Here is an 18,712-nt window from a genome sequence, read left to right on the forward strand (position 1 = left end):
GAATGCTATTGATAATTTCTTTTTTTCATTGAACTTAACTTCCTTTCAATTTGTGTTCTGGAATCTTCTGAATTACAACCTCTTAAGAATTCTCTAGAAGAAAATTTCCCTCTTCTCCTCTTTAAAGGTGCTGGTCTGAGGTTGGTGACCAACATGTGGGACAGAATATTTCCATTGGCCAGGGATGTGACTATAAGGCTATCATTGAACATGAGATCCTGCATGCTTTGGGATTTTACCATGAGCAGTCAAGGACTGACCGAGATGATTACGTGAACATCTGGTGGGATGAAATCATTTCAGGTGTGTATGAACCCAAGGTGGTTGGGTGGGATTTGCTAATATCTTTATCGCTTGCTGAGATCAACCCTGGGATGACCTGGCCAAATCTGTGTGTGGATGGGGGCTTCAGCTTCTCGAGTGGGAACATACAATAGGAAGAGGGTATGATTTCTTGGCTTCTCTTGTGGACTATATTGATCTAATCATAACTGATCCCAAATAAAGGTCTCAGGGAATGGTGTATGTTGGTTAACTCAATGTGGGGGTTAACTGAAAGTTAATGAGAAGGTTTTGCTTTGTTTCAGTGTTTTTGCTGAAAATCTATCTAAAATGCTGTCTATTTTCCTGTCTTAGTGAGTCAAGTGAATTAAGTCTCTGAGGATGTCGGGGTCATTTCTCGGGATGTGAAATCTTATGTAGCTCTAGGAGACTCCATGAGGTTTAGCTGACTGTAAGATGACTCTAAAACACACTCAAGAATTTTTTTGGTGCTTTACCAAGTCAATGATAGGTTTTAAAAAAACAAAACAAAACAACAGAAATGAATACTTTTATCTGAAATTGTACCCCTAATTATGTTAATTCTGGCTAATAGTCTGAGTTCTAGTTAATCAAAATGTTCTGGTCCTTTCTTTCTCTTTCCTGAGCACCTCTCTTCTGCCCCCAGCCTATACTATGCAAAGGATGACCAGTTTTATTTCACATATTATTATGCAGTTGTGTTATTCGCACAATTTCCATGTTCTTTAGTTTTGTTAGACTTCCCTGGACACTACCCTCCTTAATTGTTTGCGGAACTAAGTCGAGTGTTTTCGAGCACACTAAAACATTATTTGTCGAATACTTTCCCAGTGTGCTGGGGGAAAAGTCAATGCCGTGTTTCTGAAAACATCTAATTTTTAATTAGAAATTAGTTTAGGGAGTGGAAAAGCATTATTTTTGGCAGTAATAGATTAATGAAATTTTAGTATATCAGAAATGCCTTTATTATCACACGTGGTTTTTGTAAGGCAAATAATTGCGTTGTAATTATCTGTTTTATTTGGATCCCAATATCATATATGGATTCATGTACTGTAGCGTATCTCTAATAATTTTACCTTTAGGGACTTGGAAGAACTGGCCATATTTTAAAATTAAATATGAATCCCAAAAGACTTCTGCCTGAACTAGCTCATTTTGGAGTGAGGTGGATCAATGGTTCTCACGTGAGTTAGAGGTGGGGATGGCTGATCATATCAAAATCACCTATGGGTTTCTCAGTCTCTGTTCATCGCAGTACCTCATAGTCTGATATTCCTGTGAATATGGAGTGCTGGCGAAAGGAGGAAACTGTGTGGTTTGTAAGCCTAATACATCACCAGAATTAGACCTACACACACACTTCCACCCCTCCGACCATCCAACCACTGAGCTAGAGGCCAAGTCATTTCTTCTTTGCCTCCCAGTCCAATCTTGAGAAGTCTTAGAGAGTATTCACTCAGATATGAAATAACAGATCAAAATTTAATGTATTTGTCTTCCAGTGGTAATAGCTGGGTCTGTGTAGAGGGGAAAGGAGAGAGGGGGTCATAGGTCAAAGATCAAATCTCTGCTTGTGAGACTCAGGGCACTCTAGGACTTTGTCTATATTTGCCTAGAGGCCTGAATTTCTTACCTTCCCGTATACATACTTGCCTCTGCTGAAAATTACACGAGGAAGTGGAAAACATCCACATTTTTAAGTATCGAAGAACACAATGCTTAGTGCTTTTCAGATGGTTTTAGGTCAAATGAGGTTCCCTTTCTCAGAGGGAGCCGACACATTTCGCCAGGGTAGTTTGCAGACTTGCTTCAGTCCTGGGTTGAGCATGGGTTACTCAACACATTTGCTCATCACCTGTCTATATTTTCATCAGGCATAATTCCATATCTCTAAATTGCCTGCAATCACTGGAGAATGGTTCTCAAATGAGACATCAAATACAATAAAATCATAAGCAAGGGCAGTATTATTGCTCAGGGTAATTTATGACTTTTTTTGCATCTCGTCTTCAGATGACAATCTTATTGCTTAACCTAAGAACATACTGTACTGGCAGTGTGCTTCTCTCCCCAAATCCGTCTCCATTTGTTAAGTCAGAATTGTGTTTTCTGGATCTGTTTCCTCCCACTAAGGAAGAAATTCAACTTCTGAAGTCTAGGAGGGTTCTGCAACTACAGCCCATGGGCCATATCCACTTGCTTTTGTAAACAAAGTTTTGTGGGAACACAGCCATGCCCATTTGTTTATGTATCGTCCGTGGCTGCTTTTGTGCTACATGGCAGAGTTGAGTAGCTGTGACAGAGACCATATGACCTGCAAAGCCAAAAATATTTGCTATCTGACCCTTTACACGAAAGGTTTGCCGACTGACCTCTGGTTTACAAGACCACTCCGTCTTCAAGGCTCTCAGCTGTGAGTTGCCTGAAGGCAGGACCATGCCTGTTCTATTCACTGCCGGGGCCACCTCCTACCTAGCACAGCTTCCAGTAGAGATTAGGCATGACAAAAATGTATTGAATAAATTTTTTAAAATTATTCAAAACATTAATGGGGTAAAGCATTCTGGTAAGAATCCTTGAATAATAAAGAATAAAATAATCTATTCTAACTTGATGATTTTATTGAAAGTTAAAGAAAACACATCCAGTGAGTTGAAAGTGCTTTGCTTAAGGTGCCACCAAGAGTCACCAGGAGATTCCAGACCCAAGCCCCAGCCCTCACACCACCTTGAAGCTCTTTATAATTCTACCCCTCAAATGACATCCTAGGACCAAATGATCCGGAAGGAGTTACTTTCCTCCTTCCCTGTTTGGGTCATTTATTTCTTTCAGTCCTGTCCCACCTATGAAAATGCTTTGATCCCTATCCCCATAAAATCCCCACGAGGTGGGAGGATGCAAGATCAGTCTTCTCATTTTATAGTTAGAGCAAGGTCTTGCTCCAAGGGCTTCATTGGCTTTTCCAAACGCATTTGGAGACTCTGTCTGGCACATGCTGGACCCTCACGAGGTTGCCCCACACTTCTTCAATTCTAAATGTACCCACGTTGAAGTCTTTGAAAGATGGTTACATTTTCTTCTCTCTAATTGTTAAAAACAACTGGATGGGAGCTAGAGAGGAGAAGAACACGAGGACGGGAAGTTAGCAGAAGAGTTATGAGCATTCTCATTCAGTTTTTTGTGTGTGTGTGTGAGGAAGATCAGCCCTGAGCTAACATCCATGCCAATCCTCCTCTTTTTGCTGAGGAAAACTAGCTCTGAGCTAACATCTATTGCCAATCCTCCTCCTTTTTTTTCCCCAAAGCCCCAGTAGATAGTTGTATGTCATAGTTGCATATCCTGCTAGTTGCTGTATGTGGGACTCAGCCTCAGCATGGTTGGACAAGCGGTGCCTTGGTGTGCGCCCGGGATCCGAACCCCGGGCCGCCAGTATCGGAGCGTGCACACTTAACTGCTAAGCCACAGGGCCGGCCCCTCTCATTCAGTTTTCCTGTCACTGCCCAAGAAGGAAATTAAAAATCTGTGAACTTCCCATTATTGCAGCTGAAACAGTACATTTCCGGTGGCTAGCAGGTGAAAAGAGCATCTGTCCAGCTTCTCATTTCAGCATTCCACATTGCAATACATATTAGCTCACTTGCACTAATCTCGTGAAAATGGTTTCCTTTTCTATTTTGATAGGAAAATAAATTTTCTTCTTCCTGTTTTATTTTTGTCTCCATGGGGCTATTTCTGGAACAGAAGAATATGAGCCTTGATTGACAGGATGCCCTTTTCTTGCCAGCTGCTTACCTTTCCCTCTGCCCCTCAGATTACCTTTCTCTAATCCGTGGAAGAACTGGCCAGGTACAGCTCTTGGTGGCTGAGGTACTTGACTGTTAGCAAGATGTGTCAATCCTGAATATTTTCCTGAATTCACAAATTCTTGCCATTTGGAATATCTGCCTCCACTTGGATATTTTATCTTCTCTTTCTGAAAGTCTTATACATATACATTCACACAGATATATAATGAATCTTCTATTTCAATAAATACATACATTAAATAATATATAATGTGTATATATTTATATATTAATTATAACATGTATTTTTATACTCATTATAATAATTTTATATACTATTATATAGTATATTAATATCATAGTATTAATCAGTTAATAGTGATTAATATGTATTAATTTTATATACCTTATGCTAATTATAAATACATTAAATATGTAAATACATTTAAATCAAAGATACATTGTCTCCCTTTTTTTTTTGATCTCTGCTTGAGAACCTGGTCAAAGAGGGTAGGACAGGGGAAATGATGTGACCGAACAGGACCTGTGGACTCTCTCCCTGACAGGATACGAGCACAACTTTGACACCTATGATGATGACATCATCACAGACCTCAACACGCCCTATGATTACCAGTCTGTGATGCACTACGGGCCTTACTCATTTAACAAGAATGCAAGTGTCCCTACCATTACAGCCAAGATCCCTGAGTTTGACTCCATCATCGGGCAGCGCCTTGATTTCAGTGCCATCGATTTGGAGAGGCTAAACCGAATGTATAACTGCAGTGAGTACCTCTGGGTATGAGGACTGGGTATACGAGTCCCCACAGAGAGTCCTCCAGCCTTATCGATTTCCTATACATTTCTTTTCCTCTTCGTTCGTGTTCTAGTTAAGGGAAATGAACAAACTACATAGCCCTAGTTTCTCTGTCTCTGGAGTAGAAAAAATTACAACACCCACCTCATAGGATGGTTATGAAAATCAATTGTGTGGTTGTGTTTTGTAAAGTGAAAGTATTGGGCCAATGTAAGGAGCTGTAGTTGTCTCACTTCTTTAGCTTCCTTTTGAAGGATGCTTCACTATGTAAAGCTCAGGGTCGGTGATAGGCTTGAAGGTGTTTTGTATCTTGCCAAATTCTTTACCCAGGTTAGTTGTTCCTAGAGTAACCTAATGCTCTGGGACGGCATATTTTCTCAGATGACCCCATGTTGGAGGAGGTCATAGAAAGGATGTGATCGCCCGTTGACCTTTGAGCTAGACCTGGGCACTCTGAGGCTTCTCACCCCTCCCCTGTCCTTAAAGTGTACATTCCACCCACCATTCCCACAGCCAGAGCCATTTTCAAGGACGCAGCCTTGAGAGAGCAATGTGTTGGTGAGACCGTGTGGATGGTATATGTCACTGAACCCAGTCAAGGCCTCTATATAAACCTTCAAGAATCTAGTGGGTGAGTGTGGAGATCTACTCATCATGAGGCTCCCAAGACAAGCCTCATGTGTAAGTTCCCTTGCTTATTAAACCTGCCACCTACCAATCTGGAGTGGTCTGCCTCTTTCTTCAGTCTCTCCCTGCCTTGGATCAGATCTCACCTGGGAAACTCCCACAGTTGTGAACCAACAACCCGCTAGTCTTCAGAGACACATTGTTTAATTCTGTTCAGTATGTATGTACAGAAGACCTACTAAATACAAAGCCCAGTATCTAGGTACCTCGTTCTTGATCTAAAGGAGTTCATGGTTGGCATTTACATACCAAAGCATGATTCTCTTTATCATGTGACTCTGTGACTCTGTGAGGTAGGTAGGGCTGCATATATGTTGGCAAGTCTAAGATCTAATGGATGAGAGTAGGATTTGCATTTGCGAAAAAGTCAAGACAATGAAAGGCTCATGATTCTACTGTATGTGAACAATGAGGTCTTAGGTACTTAGGTATTAAGTATTTGAAATGAGATGACTTAACTTTTTAACCAGGTGACAAAAATATCATTTGCAGCCACAACGCACACCCTTTTGGATCACTGTGCATTTGAGAAGACAAACATCTGTGGGATGATTCAGGGTACCAGAGACGATGCTGACTGGGTCCATGAGGACAGCACTCAGCCTGGACAAGTGGATCACACCTTGGTGGGACAATGTACAGGTTGGTGAAGGTAGAACATGAACACATTGAGTTGGTTCACCAGGTTCAACTAGGTGATGGCTGTCAGCATGTTTTGCCTCCATTGGAATGCTAGTTATCAAACCTGGAAGTCTGAAAAGGACAAAGAACATTTCTCATATCTTATTTATTAACTCAATGAAAAGAATTCAGGTTCTGGGCATGCAAAAGAAATATGCATGTAAGCAATTATGAAACTGATACAGACAAATGGTTGATCAGACATGACTTTGCAAATAAGGGTGATGTATCTAGAGCAGTGCCCTCCATAGAACTATAATGCAAGCCACATATGTAATGTCAAATTTTCTAACAGCCACATAAAAAAGAAACAAAGAAAATTCTCTTTAAAAATATATTTTATCGGGGCCGGCCCTGTGGCGTAGGGGTTAATTGCGCGTGCTCCGCTGCTGGCAGCCCGGGTTCAGATCCCGGGCGCGCACCGACATACTGCTTGTCAGGCCATGCTGTGGTGGCGTCCCTAGAGGAAGATGGTCATGGATGTTAGCTCAGGGCTGGTCTTCCTCAGCAAAAAGAGGAGGATTGGCAGATGTTAGCTCAGGGCTGATCTTCCTCACAAAAAAATATATATGTATATTTTATCTAACCCACTATATCCAAAATATTTCAACATGTAATCAATATTAAAATTATTAATGAGATACTCCACACTTCTGTATACTAGGTATTTGAAATCTGGTGTGCATTTTACCCTTCCAGCACATCTTGGTTTGGACTGGCTACAATTCAAGTGCCCAAAAGCCACATATGTTTTGTAGCTGCCATATTGGATAGCACAGCTTCAGATAGTTCAAATATGGTTTGTGTGGTGAAAAAGCCATCAAGTCAGACAGACCTGGGTTTGAAATCGGGCTCCACCACTTGCTAACTGTGACCACAGGAAGTTGTTTTTATTGTTACTTTTTAAGTCTTTGCTTTTACAAGCCTCTCTGACCATCAAGAAATTGATACTTCACAGTGAGGATGGAAGGAGATAATGCATGCAGAGCTTCCAGCTGCAGACCAGCAACTTCACTCCGTAGTTTTTCCCCATGTTCTGTTTCTCTCCAGAGGTTCCATTTATTTTTTATTTCTATTTTGATATCCTTTTATTATGTGCCTGTCATTGAAATCATCTCAACCCTATTTGGAAGCAGGTGGGGTTATAGATTATAATTGCTTTTTTTTTTTCTTTTGGTGAGGAAGATTGGCCCTGAGCTAACATCTGTACCAGTCTTCCTCTATTTTGCATGTGGGATGCTACCACAGCATGGCTTGATGAGTGGTGTATAGGTCCGTGCCCGAGATCCAAACCCTCGAACTCCCGGCTGCAGAAGCAGAGCATGCAAACTTAACCACTATGCCCCCTGGCTGGCCCCTATAATTGCTTTTTAAAGACTGGACTATTATGAAGTCCTTTAGTCTATGCCTGTGTGAGAGTTGGTTAGAGTTCCTTCATAGAAGGAACCCACCTTGTCACTCAGATCCCAGGCCACCAGGGAGAAGAATATCAGAGGTCATAAAACACTGCCACTGTTCCTCTGGCCCTTGCGAAGGGTGAAAGTCTCTGTCACACATCAGATTATTAAAGATATAATCTTAAGTGTCCAAAGGGTGATCCAAGCCTGAAGTTCTCTCTAAATTTCCATCATAGCTTCTATTCCAATCTCTCCTGTGAGATTGCTGCTAGGCTAATATACAATTTCCAGCTAAACAGAAAGGTGATCTTCATGTGAGAGGAACCTGCTGGAACAATGTTCTAGCACCTTAATAGGAAAGGAAAGAATCACACCCCAGAAGAGACATCTAGAAAAGCTTTATCAGGTTACCTTGACCAGCCATTATGCTTCTTCCACAGGAGGCGCTTGATGGGACCGTGTTCCCTCTGCTAGAGAGCACTGGCATTGTTTAGCAGATGCATAGACTTGAAGAGCTTGAAGGATAGATTTCCCATTCGAAATCCAGAGAGATGAAGAACACCTAGTTAGTGGCAGAGCCAGGGCAAGAATTCAGGTCTCCTGACTCCCAGGCCTGAGTTGTTGGACTTTCACTTCCCATTTCCAAGTCCACTTGGGTGGAATTCCTGAGCAAAGACCACCCGGAGACCTTATTGGCCGTGTGAGTTCTTGTTTTCTTTAAGCCAAGCACTCAGTAATTCATAATGCAGAGGTCTCAGGCTACTAAGTTCAAGTATTGAGAAGAACATGCGAGAAAATATAATTTTTCCAGGTGTAACATTAGAGCTCTTACGATATTTTTAAGCTTTGTGGAAAGCTTATTTAAACATTGATGCTCGTTGCCAACAAGGAAGGCACACACCCTGTGTGTGAGGCAGGATGGAGCAGAGAAGCATGCTGCCATAATATCTAGAACTGTACTAGACACTAACATCATCTTTACTTTGAGAAATGTTTCGAGTGGAGCATTTGGTAAGAGATTGAGTACTGGAGCAAGTTTAAATGGCTTCTTTACATGCAAGACCTGTTCATTGTGCTTGACTTTGGAAAGTGTGCTGGTTTTCCAAGTGATGTATCCGTATAGCTGCCAACTTGTTTTTGGAGAGAGAGTTTTGAGATTTCTGACTTGGGCAAAACCAAGCTCTGGCACAAATGTAGCACCTCCCCCCTCTTTTTCAGTGTTCTTTCAAAGATTTCCTTACATTCAGGAGAAATCCTCAGTTAGTCCCTAGTATGCCTTGAATGCCCCTTCTTATGACGTGGTAAAGATGATTCTTTACCACTGATAATACACCCAGTTATTAGGCTAGAAACAGGTAAAATTGAACCTTTATCATTGTGAATATTTAAACCCCAATTCCTAAACCTTTGATCCCACAGTTTCTTATACAACTAGGAGGCTAGCTCTTTTTCTCAGAGTGAGTCTCTAGTTTAAACAATGACATCAGTGAGGAAAATGGAATTCATCTCACAGATGCTAAATTCCATCAAACTTTACTTGAAGCCCGTATTTCCTTAAGTTGGAGGTACACATTTTACAAGCTTGGGAACAAAGACAGTCAAAAGCAGAGCTGGGTTATGGCTTTAGCCAGCGAGTCTGTCCATGGAGACAAACAGAATATTTACTGACAAACAACCTTCTTTTTGTTTTCCCCAGAAGAGTTCTAGCTTTTGTTTCCTGGAAATGGCTGTTCACATTTTCACTTGGCCGGGTCGAGGGTACCCGGGGTCGAGGGTGTGGGCAGCCAGCGATGGGACGTTGGGGTGCTCTCTCCACAGGTGCCGGCTACTTCATGCACCTCAGCACCAGCTCAGGGTCGGCAGAAGAGGCAGCCCTGTTGGAGTCTAGGATTCTTTACCCAAAGAGGAATCAGCAGTGCCTGCAGTTTTTCTACAAAATGACAGGAAGCCCTTCAGATAGACTCGTCGTCTGGGTCAGGAGGGATGACAGCACGGGCAACGTTCGAAAGCTGGTCAAGGTGAAGACCTTTCAAGGTACTTAGAGGCATCCGTGCAAGGACTGGTTTGGCTTAAAATCTGAGATCCTGATCCTCTCCTTTCCCTTCCCCTCCCTTTTCACCCTTCGCCCCTCCCTTCTCCTTCTCCTCCTCCCACTCTGCTTCCTCCCTTGTCCTCCACCTCCCTTCTTCCTCTTCTAAATGCATAATGCTGGTATGTTTCAACCACTCAATGAATGTTTTTACCCCTCAGAAATTAGAAGCAGCATCCAGGGTTTAGATGAGGCTGAAATACACTTTGGTAAGAAGCCAATGAGAATATACAAATTCAGTTTTCACTAGAACTTTGGAGAAAGTGAGGGCAGAGAAAATTGATGACTCAGGGGTGCAGTTTGGAACGTAAAAGGGAAGCCGGGAGTAATGCTGCTGGAGACCATAAGTCTTCCGGCGTCTGTTTCACACAACCAAATGATACCGTTATTTAATTCACTGAAGTAACTTGAAGCCTACTTGTGAAGTTGATGGGAAATAAGCCATTTGTATATATTAGTTCCATTATAATCATTTACGTATTCCTAAGTGATACTTTCTGTATTTCTATAAGAGATTCAGCATGAAAACCTTAAAATGCTACAGTAAGCAGTTTGATGTGAGGGTAGGCTGGCTGTAAATCAAGATGCAAGGTTATAAAGCTAAGTATTTACATTCTTTTGTTGTGGTGGTGGTTCATTCATGAGTAGGAAAAGAGAGACATGCTTTCCTATTTTTCCATTCAACAAAGAATTTCTCAGTTAAGATGAGTCCCAATAAAGGAAGCATTCTTTGTGAACGTCTAGATGAAGCCGCTGCTCCTGAAGGGTGGAAGCTTCCTTAGAAGCCATTTATAAGAACAGGTGCCCAATTGCCTCCCCCGGGCCACTCTGTGGGCTCCCTGGGAACACTACAGAAAGGGTTTCGAGGGGTTCACTTTTCTGGCTGAAATGTACAGAGCATCTTTATCAAGTGGAGGGATGACAGCTAGGTGCCCTTTAAGAGTTGAGAATTTGCTGTTACCAAGGATTGGAAATATTTAATGAGAAAATCAGAGTCTCAATAATATTGGTGGGATCTATTATTGCTCACTTTCATATAAAGCTTCAATATTATCCTCGTAAGCATAAAATCAACCAAGCAAACTTCTCATGCTTTCTTAGCTCCTTACACAGGTATGCTTTGAGTTCCACTGAATTCAAAGTGTGTCTCTGTAAGTTCCCTGGAAGTGTCATATGAATGGATTTTTTTTTTTGGTGAGGAAGATCAGCCCTGAACTAACATCCATGCCAATCCTCCTCTTTTTGCTGAGGAAGACCGGCTCTGAGCTAACATCTATTGCCAATCCTCTTCCTTTTTTTCCCCAAAGCCCCAGTAGATAGTTGTATGTCACAGATGCACATCCTTCTAGTTGCTGTATGTGGGACACGGCCTCAGCATGGCTGGAGAAGTGGTGCGTCGGTGCATGCCCGGGATCCAAACCCGGGCCGCCAGTAGCGGAGTGAGCACACTTAACCACTAAGCCACAGGGCCGGCCCCTGAATGGATTTTTTTTTTTTTAATTTTTTGTTTATTGCAGTAACATTGGTTTATAACATTGTAAAAATTTCAGGTGTACATCATTGTACTTCTGCATAGATTACATCATGTTCACCACCAAAATACTAATTACAACCCATCACCACACACATGTACCAAATTATCCCTTTCACCCTCCTCCCTCCCCCCTTCCCCTCCGGTAACCACCAATCCAATCTCTGTCCCTATGTGTTTGTTTATTGTTGTTATTATCTACTACTTAATGAAGGAAATCATGCGGTATTTGACCTTCTCCCTCTGACTTATTTCACTTTGCATTATACCCTCAATGTCCATCCATGTTGTCACAAAATGAATGGATTTTTAAAGTAGTACATTCTGATACTGACTTGTCGATGACACTTTTGTAAAAGTTTAGTTGAATATCATTTAGTCTTCATGCGTTATTCAACTTAAGAGAGTTGCAACCGTTTTTGAATAGCTTTTGACTTTTGCAAAATGTATTTTTTAACCGAAATGCTTACATACAAAATATGTTTCTGTGTGTGTATGTATATATGTATGCTTATATGCCAACTTACATGCAAAATTCTTACACACAAATATGTGTATGTACACATACACACACACACACACTTATGTTTTTAGTGAGGCCAGGATCCCCGTAAGGATGACAATTCTGAACTAACAGGGATGAGCTTTGTCTTCTCAAACAATCTCAGTACCGTTTATTGCCTGCCTGATTCACAGCTGCTCTGTGGGAGCATGTAAATGGAACCTTCTTAATGACTTTGTAGAGGAGTCACTGCCCATCTGGTAATGGCCCCTCAGGTCTTCCTCTCAGTACTGTGTTCCCACATTTCAACCTCATGGTCAACCCATATGAAGAAAAAAAAGCACTTAGTCATTAGCAAGAAAGGGATTCTTGTTCTCTTTTCAGAATTCCCATGATCTATAACTCTGCTGATTAAGTAGTTCAAATCTTATGTATCTGTCCCTATTCTGGACTTTCTGACACCATTACATTTCAAGTCCACGTGGCCTCCACTTGGCCGCACTCCTGTCCCCAGGAGATGGCAGTTAGATCAGTTCGTATGTTATAGACATGGTCGCTATACCTTCTCCATCTCTCTCCTATGTGTACATGTAACCCGACTACACAGGCCACAACCAGCTCCACCTCAGGAAAAAACCTTGTTAGACCTGTCCCTTGGAGACAATCACCGAGAACAGAGGGAGATAAAAGGGCTCTTCAGTTTTGGGGAAAGTACAGCTCTGTAAGTAGGTTACCGGTTACAACACACAGAAAGGGGATAAAAGACCCTTTCAAAGCCCTCTGGTCAATTGTATTTCAGGTTAAACTTCTGTAACACTCATCTGTGTGGATTCATTTTAGGCAGCATCATTCCCTCTTGTGATGTCACATGTTTCTTCTCCTCTCTCAGCCCTAGGGCACACCCTGGGCACAATCCCGAAGATCTTTGGGGAACTCTGAGTTGCTGGCCTGGCAGCTTCTTCTCCCCAGATGCTCCAGCTCCTTTCTGGCTTCTTATGCTGTCCAGCCCGGGGTCTCATGATCTAGAACAAGCTTCTCCCTCCTACCTCGGCTCTTTAGTCAAAATTTCCACTTCCCCTTCAGTTTCAGGAAAAAAGCAGGTAGATCTAATTTTCACTGCACTGTGCGTATCTAGATAGTGGTAACTCTATTGGGATTATTTGTTTTTTAAAAGAGGAGGGATCTCCTACTTGGCGGAATTTCAGATAATATGAGGAAGATAAAAAATTGGATGTTAGAGAATGAGTCAGTTTTGTGCAGAGGAGATCCAGCTGGTCTTGCAAGTTATCTACTCTAGAGCCTGCCATATATCTCTCTGGCATTAAGTCGTTGCTCGGACTCTATGAAATTGCCATTATTTGACTTTTGGCTTACAAAATGACTATTTTCTATGGTTCAGCCTAATTCTTGGGTATTCAGGTCTAACATTTGGAGGTGAGGTGCATTTATGCCATCAAACCCAGGAGGAAACCCAGATCCTGTGGAATTAAATGATAATGGAAAACAAATTCATGATTAAGTTGGAATACGAATTTTAAAATGTCATAATGTGTCATTTCTTTTAGCTATTTTCCCTTACTAGATATGTCACTTTGGAAAAGTCCCTTAACCAGTTTATAACAGTACCTGTCTCCTAGGGCCGTTGTGAGGACTACATGAGATGATTCATGGAAAGCCCTTGGCATGGTACCGGGATCATAGTAAGTGCTCAATAACTGTTGGCCACAGTTGTCACCCTCCTTATTCTGTGTCCTCAGGAGACAGTGACCAAAATTGGAAAATTGCCCATGTGACACTCAGCGAGGAAAAGAAGTTTCGCTACCTTTTCCAGGGCACAAAAGGTGATCCCCAGAACTCGAATGGGGGAATTTACCTGGATGACATCACTCTGACGGAAACCGCCTGCCCCACAGGGGTTTGGACAGTACGGAATTTCTCCCAGGTCCTTCAAAACACGGTTAAAGGGGACAGCCTCCTGAGCCCTCGATTCTATAATTCAGAGGGATACGGTTTTGGGTTGATCTTATACCCTCATGGTGCAATAAGCTCCAGTAGCTCTGGCTACACAGGACTTGCATTTCACCTATGCAGTGGGGAGAATGATGCTATCCTGGAGTGGCCAGCGGAAAACAGACAAGTGATAATGACAATACTCGACCAGGAACCCGATGTCAGGAATAGAATGTCCTCAAGCATGGTGTTCACTACCTCCACGTCCCAGACATCTTCAGGTAGGTGGTTGTAAGATCTGCCCCTCAACCTGGAAGGGCCAACAGACGTGATTCTTCTCTGCGTAAGAGAGATTAATGCTCCTCTCCGTTAACATTTCCTCTGTGGGCTTATCAACAACACAGCCACGTTGGAGCATTAAGTTAAAATTTTCAATGTCATCTGGTCTTCCTTATCTTTTCTGAATTCATTCATCAAGCATTTTTAAGGACTTGCAATATGTCAAACTCTATGCTAGGCACTTAGAATAAAAGCAAATCAGGCAGCTTCTCCTTTACGGAGCTCAGTCTAAATGAGAAGACAGATACTGCTAACCATTTATCAAATACTCAGGATTTGCTTGGCTCTGTGCAGAACTAATGCACTGACTCCTAAAATATTGTTACCACCCCAAAAGGGGGTTTGTCTGCCTGCCGCAAGACATGCCAATAGTCAAGAGGCAAGGTAGTCGGAGAGAAAGGACTATTTATTACAGCTTGCTAGCAAAGGGGAAGATGGCTACCTAATGTCCAAAAAAAACCATCTTTCCGAACAAAGATTACAGGCCAGTTATATAGGGGACTGGTCTCCAGGTGGAGGCAGACATCTAGTCTTAGTTCCTGATAGTCTTTTGTTTTACCTGATATGCGTCAGATACTGGGGCAACACCCTATACCCTGATCTTTCAGTTGTCATTGATGACGGCTATCAGCATAGACTCTCTGCCCAGGGGTCATGACATTCCTAAGAAAACCAAAGAACAAAGTTATCAACTTACAACAGCTGGGAGGGGCCGTAAAACCTATAGAGCATGTCTGAGTTAGTTAAACAGAGGTCATTCAAAGTTACAATAGGGTTTCTTTTCTACGATATGGCTTCCCTTATGTCAACCTTGCGTTGAGCTGGTATCAATATTACTGATCATCAGTATGTTCATGAAACAAACTTGCATCGATAAAGAAATGGGCAGACTATTTTTTTTTTCAAATAAAGAGCCTTGAGACTTAAGCCTATAGATGTTCCTCCCTCTTCTTTGAGGAGGTCACTCAGGAGTGGACAATTGACCATTCAGAGCTGTGGTTCTCTGTGTCTCCACCCTTCCAATTCTGAGTTTTAATTCTCCCGGAAAGAGTAATTAACCTGATTTTTTCCAACATAATTTTTTCTGAATAACAAAGCTCTATATACTCATTAAAGACAAATTGGAAAGTGAAGTATAAAGACATAATGTGATTTGATGCTACCTATAACTTTGCAGCAATAAATAACTCCGTCATCTGGGACAGGCCATCCACTGTGGGATCCTATTATGACGACTGTGATTGTTTTAGAAGCATTGGCTGGGGCTGGAGTAGTTTCATCTCCCACCAAATGCTAACAAGGAGGAATTTTCTTAAAAATGATGACCTTATACTTCTTGTGGATTTTGAAGGTACTTTTGCTGGTCTTCCTGAATAAATAATCCTATGCTTTGGGTGTTCTACTGATTTTGCACTGATTTTTAAACAATTCATGGAGGGTGGGGGTATTTTTTGAGGACTAGCTTGAAAAAAAGATGTGTTCTAAGAGAACCACATTTTACTCTATTGCTCAAGGATTCACATCTTTACTTTAACTTTCCTTGGGAGAAACTAAAATGTTATTGTCACCTTTTTCGATAATTTATCAAACATGACAGTTCACTGACTTCAATCTAGTTTCAATCAATCTATTTATGCTTACTTTGTGCTTCTTTTTTCAAGTTAAATAAAAATGTGATTGGACTACTTTAAAAATAAAAATAGCTAGCATTATGAGACTCAGCTGGATTCAAAGCCACTTTTCCATGTCACTAAAGGTGATGTCCATGAGGGATAGAGGTGGCCCAGGGAACTTTCTCCATAAGTGGAAGTGAAGTGTATTCAGATATTAATTGTAGATCTTCCTCACCATCCTTTGTCCGTTTCCTCAAGATATCACCCACCTTAGCCAGACTGAAGTTCAGACTACTGGAAGAAGTGTGATTTCCCAAGGCCTCATTCTCCAAGGCCAGGAGCAGCAGGCCTCAGAAGAAGGCTCAGAAAAGGCCTTGTTAGAGGAAGCCCTACCTGGCAGCCCGGGCCAGGAGCAGCCCAGCCGACAGAAGCGGTCAGTGGAGAACACGGGCCCCCTGGAGGACCACAACTGGCCACAGTACTTCAGAGACCCGTGTGACCCAAACCCGTGCCAAAATGAAGGCATCTGTATGAACGTGAAGGGGGTGGCGAGCTGCAGGTAGGCTCTGTGGCTGGGGGAGGCAGGTGGTGGGGCAGCAGACGTGAGCCGATTATTTGTGTAACCCTGGTAATAGGCGCTGCTTTCAGGTTGGGGCAAAGACCCCATCAGATGGTCTACTGGATGTGGCTGTCCCTGACTCCACAAGGCTGTGCCCTGAGTCAGTGGGCTTATGCTGTCAGGGCAGAGCAGGGGTCTTGCCAGGGCAGAGGGGTCCCAAATCACCTGTCTCATGACTTTTATCCCTTTCCCACCTGTGGGGCATTGTCAACCACATCTTCAATCCTGTTAGGATTTCAAACTCCACCGCAGTGCTCAGAAAAGACCCAGAGCTTTTAGCCGAAGGACTTTCTACTCCATGACCTGCCACAGGGGGACTCAGGACCAAGCTTCCACCTTCACTGACTGCTGATGTTATCTTTGGTTATTAATTATTATTTTTATTGTCCAGTAGTTCTGTTGTACTATTATTATAGTTATATTTTCAATAATAGTAATAAGAATATCTGATATTTTTTTACTGTTTGCTATGTGTCATATGCTCTCCTGAGCAGTATACATGCACGATCTAAGTTATTCCCCACAGTCACCCTATGACATAAGGGTCCTTCTTATCCTCATTTAGTATATTAGGAAGTTGAAGCTTAGAGAGGTTAAGTAATTTGTCTAAAATTACCCAGATGGTAAATACTGGAGCTGGAACTTACATCCAGTTCTGTCTGTCTGCACGACTCACTATATTTAATAGTTCTTTTTATAATGTTTGTCATTTGCTTAAAAATATTTCATAAAAAGATGTATGTGATGACAGAAGCATCAGTTACATTTGACAGAATAGCAACAGACGGAGAAACCACTCTGCTTGGCTCAAAATATCTATATTTCATCTGAGTTCTTTTCGATCTCCACTCTCTTTCTTCTTTTTTAACTTTTATTTTGAAGCAATTTTGGATTTACGGATACATTGCAAAAATACTACAGAGTTCTCTTATCCTAATGTTAACATCTTACATAACCATAGTACAATTAGCAAAGCCAAGAAATGAACATTAACTAAACTAAATACTATTAGCAAGTATTAACTAAACTACAGATCTTATTTAGATTTCCCAGTTTTTCCAGAAAACATCAGTTTTCTGTTCTAGGATCCAATTCTGGACCCCACATTACATTTAGTTGTCATGTTGTCTGGTTTTCTCCAATTTCTCTAAGACTAGAGAATATAATCAAACTCTTTTTGGAGGGACTGGGCCAGAAAAAATTGAACAATTCTTGCTATTACTCACTGGTTTTTAAGAAGCCAATTCCTAGACTAGAGATGAGACTTTTAAAGGTAAAATAGTTCCAGGATTCATAAAAGGAGGCTTTGACTTTTAATCATCTCATTCTGCTCTGTGAGTAGACTCTGTGATAGGAACATTGTTCGAAACAAAGGCTAGAATTGTTCTAATGGAAGGGATGAAACACTGCACTCAATGCCTTGGTTCTGAGATTAGTTGATCTCTATACCAAATAACATTTATAAAAAGGAACACCAGCGCATAGCCATTGTGTGCCAGCTGTGTGCAAAACACCACGTGATAGACACAATGTGCTCATTATCTACGAGAACTTCAGGCCAACCTGCGAGATAGGTGGCAGTATGCTCATCTGACGGTAACATTTTAATTGATACTGTCTAGAAGTTTCCAAGCTCCAGCTAATCCACTGAGTCAGACTCGATCTGGAGAATTTCCCCTGTGGCTTATAGTCTGAGCCAGTGTCAGGCGACATGTTCTTTGAGTGCCCCAGACCTTTCTTCTGGACGTTGCACATGGTGGGCAAGAGTGCAGAGTCTGGAGACAGACCTCCGGGGATTAGACTTCAAGTGTGAAACACTTACGAACCGTGTGACCTTGAGCAAGTTATTTAACCTTTCTGTGAAATGAGGATGATGAGAATGACCTGGTAGTAACGACCACCTCAAAGGGTGGTTACAGGATTGCCGTGTTGGTGCTTGTCACTGGGAAGCGCTCGAGGCTCAGGTGGGTCTCACACTCCCTCTGTGTCCTGTTCCCCCAGGTGCATCTCCGACCACACCTTCTTCTACACAGGGGAGCGCTGTCAGGCCACGCAGGTGCACAGCAGCATCCTGGGCCTGATGGTTGGAGGCATGGCCAGCGTGGTCTTCTTGACCTTCGCCATCATCTTCATCCTTCCCCGAAGGCCATGGCAGTGACCCACCTGCTGACATGGGCCAAACCGCAGAAGCACCTCCTCCACTCAGACTGGTTTGGAGTGGTTCCTATGAGCCTTGCCTTGAATAGGCCTCTGAGGACCAAGGCCATCAGCCTCGTGTGTGACCATAATTGTTTTTCTTCCCTGCTATGGTTCTGTTACCCTGTGACATGCTCAGAATGTATTTAGTGTGGCCTGTGACAACATTCATTGCGCTTCTTTGTAAATCACTTATC

The 18,712-nt window shown here is 42.2% G+C and overlaps 1 protein-coding gene across 1 annotated transcript in view; it reads left to right on the forward strand.

Moving 5' to 3' along the window:
• Positions 1-18,511, forward strand: part of MEP1A (meprin A subunit alpha) — a 37,814-nt gene extending 19,303 nt beyond the window's left edge. Inside the window, exons 7-14 of the mRNA XM_004424442.2 lie at positions 128-303; positions 4,658-4,879; positions 6,091-6,240; positions 9,495-9,710; positions 13,556-14,029; positions 15,265-15,438; positions 15,959-16,259; positions 18,321-18,511. Coding sequence (XP_004424499.1) covers positions 128-303; positions 4,658-4,879; positions 6,091-6,240; positions 9,495-9,710; positions 13,556-14,029; positions 15,265-15,438; positions 15,959-16,259; positions 18,321-18,477 — 1,870 coding nt within the window. The 3' untranslated portion in view covers positions 18,478-18,511. The remainder of the gene's footprint in view (positions 1-127; positions 304-4,657; positions 4,880-6,090; positions 6,241-9,494; positions 9,711-13,555; positions 14,030-15,264; positions 15,439-15,958; positions 16,260-18,320) is intronic.
• The last annotated feature ends 201 nt before the right edge of the window (positions 18,512-18,712 follow it).

Source organism: Ceratotherium simum, chromosome 13 (assembly GCF_057802395.1).
Source record: "Ceratotherium simum simum isolate JZ-2026a chromosome 13, ASM5780239v1, whole genome shotgun sequence".
Lineage (NCBI taxonomy): Eukaryota > Metazoa > Chordata > Mammalia > Perissodactyla > Rhinocerotidae > Ceratotherium > Ceratotherium simum.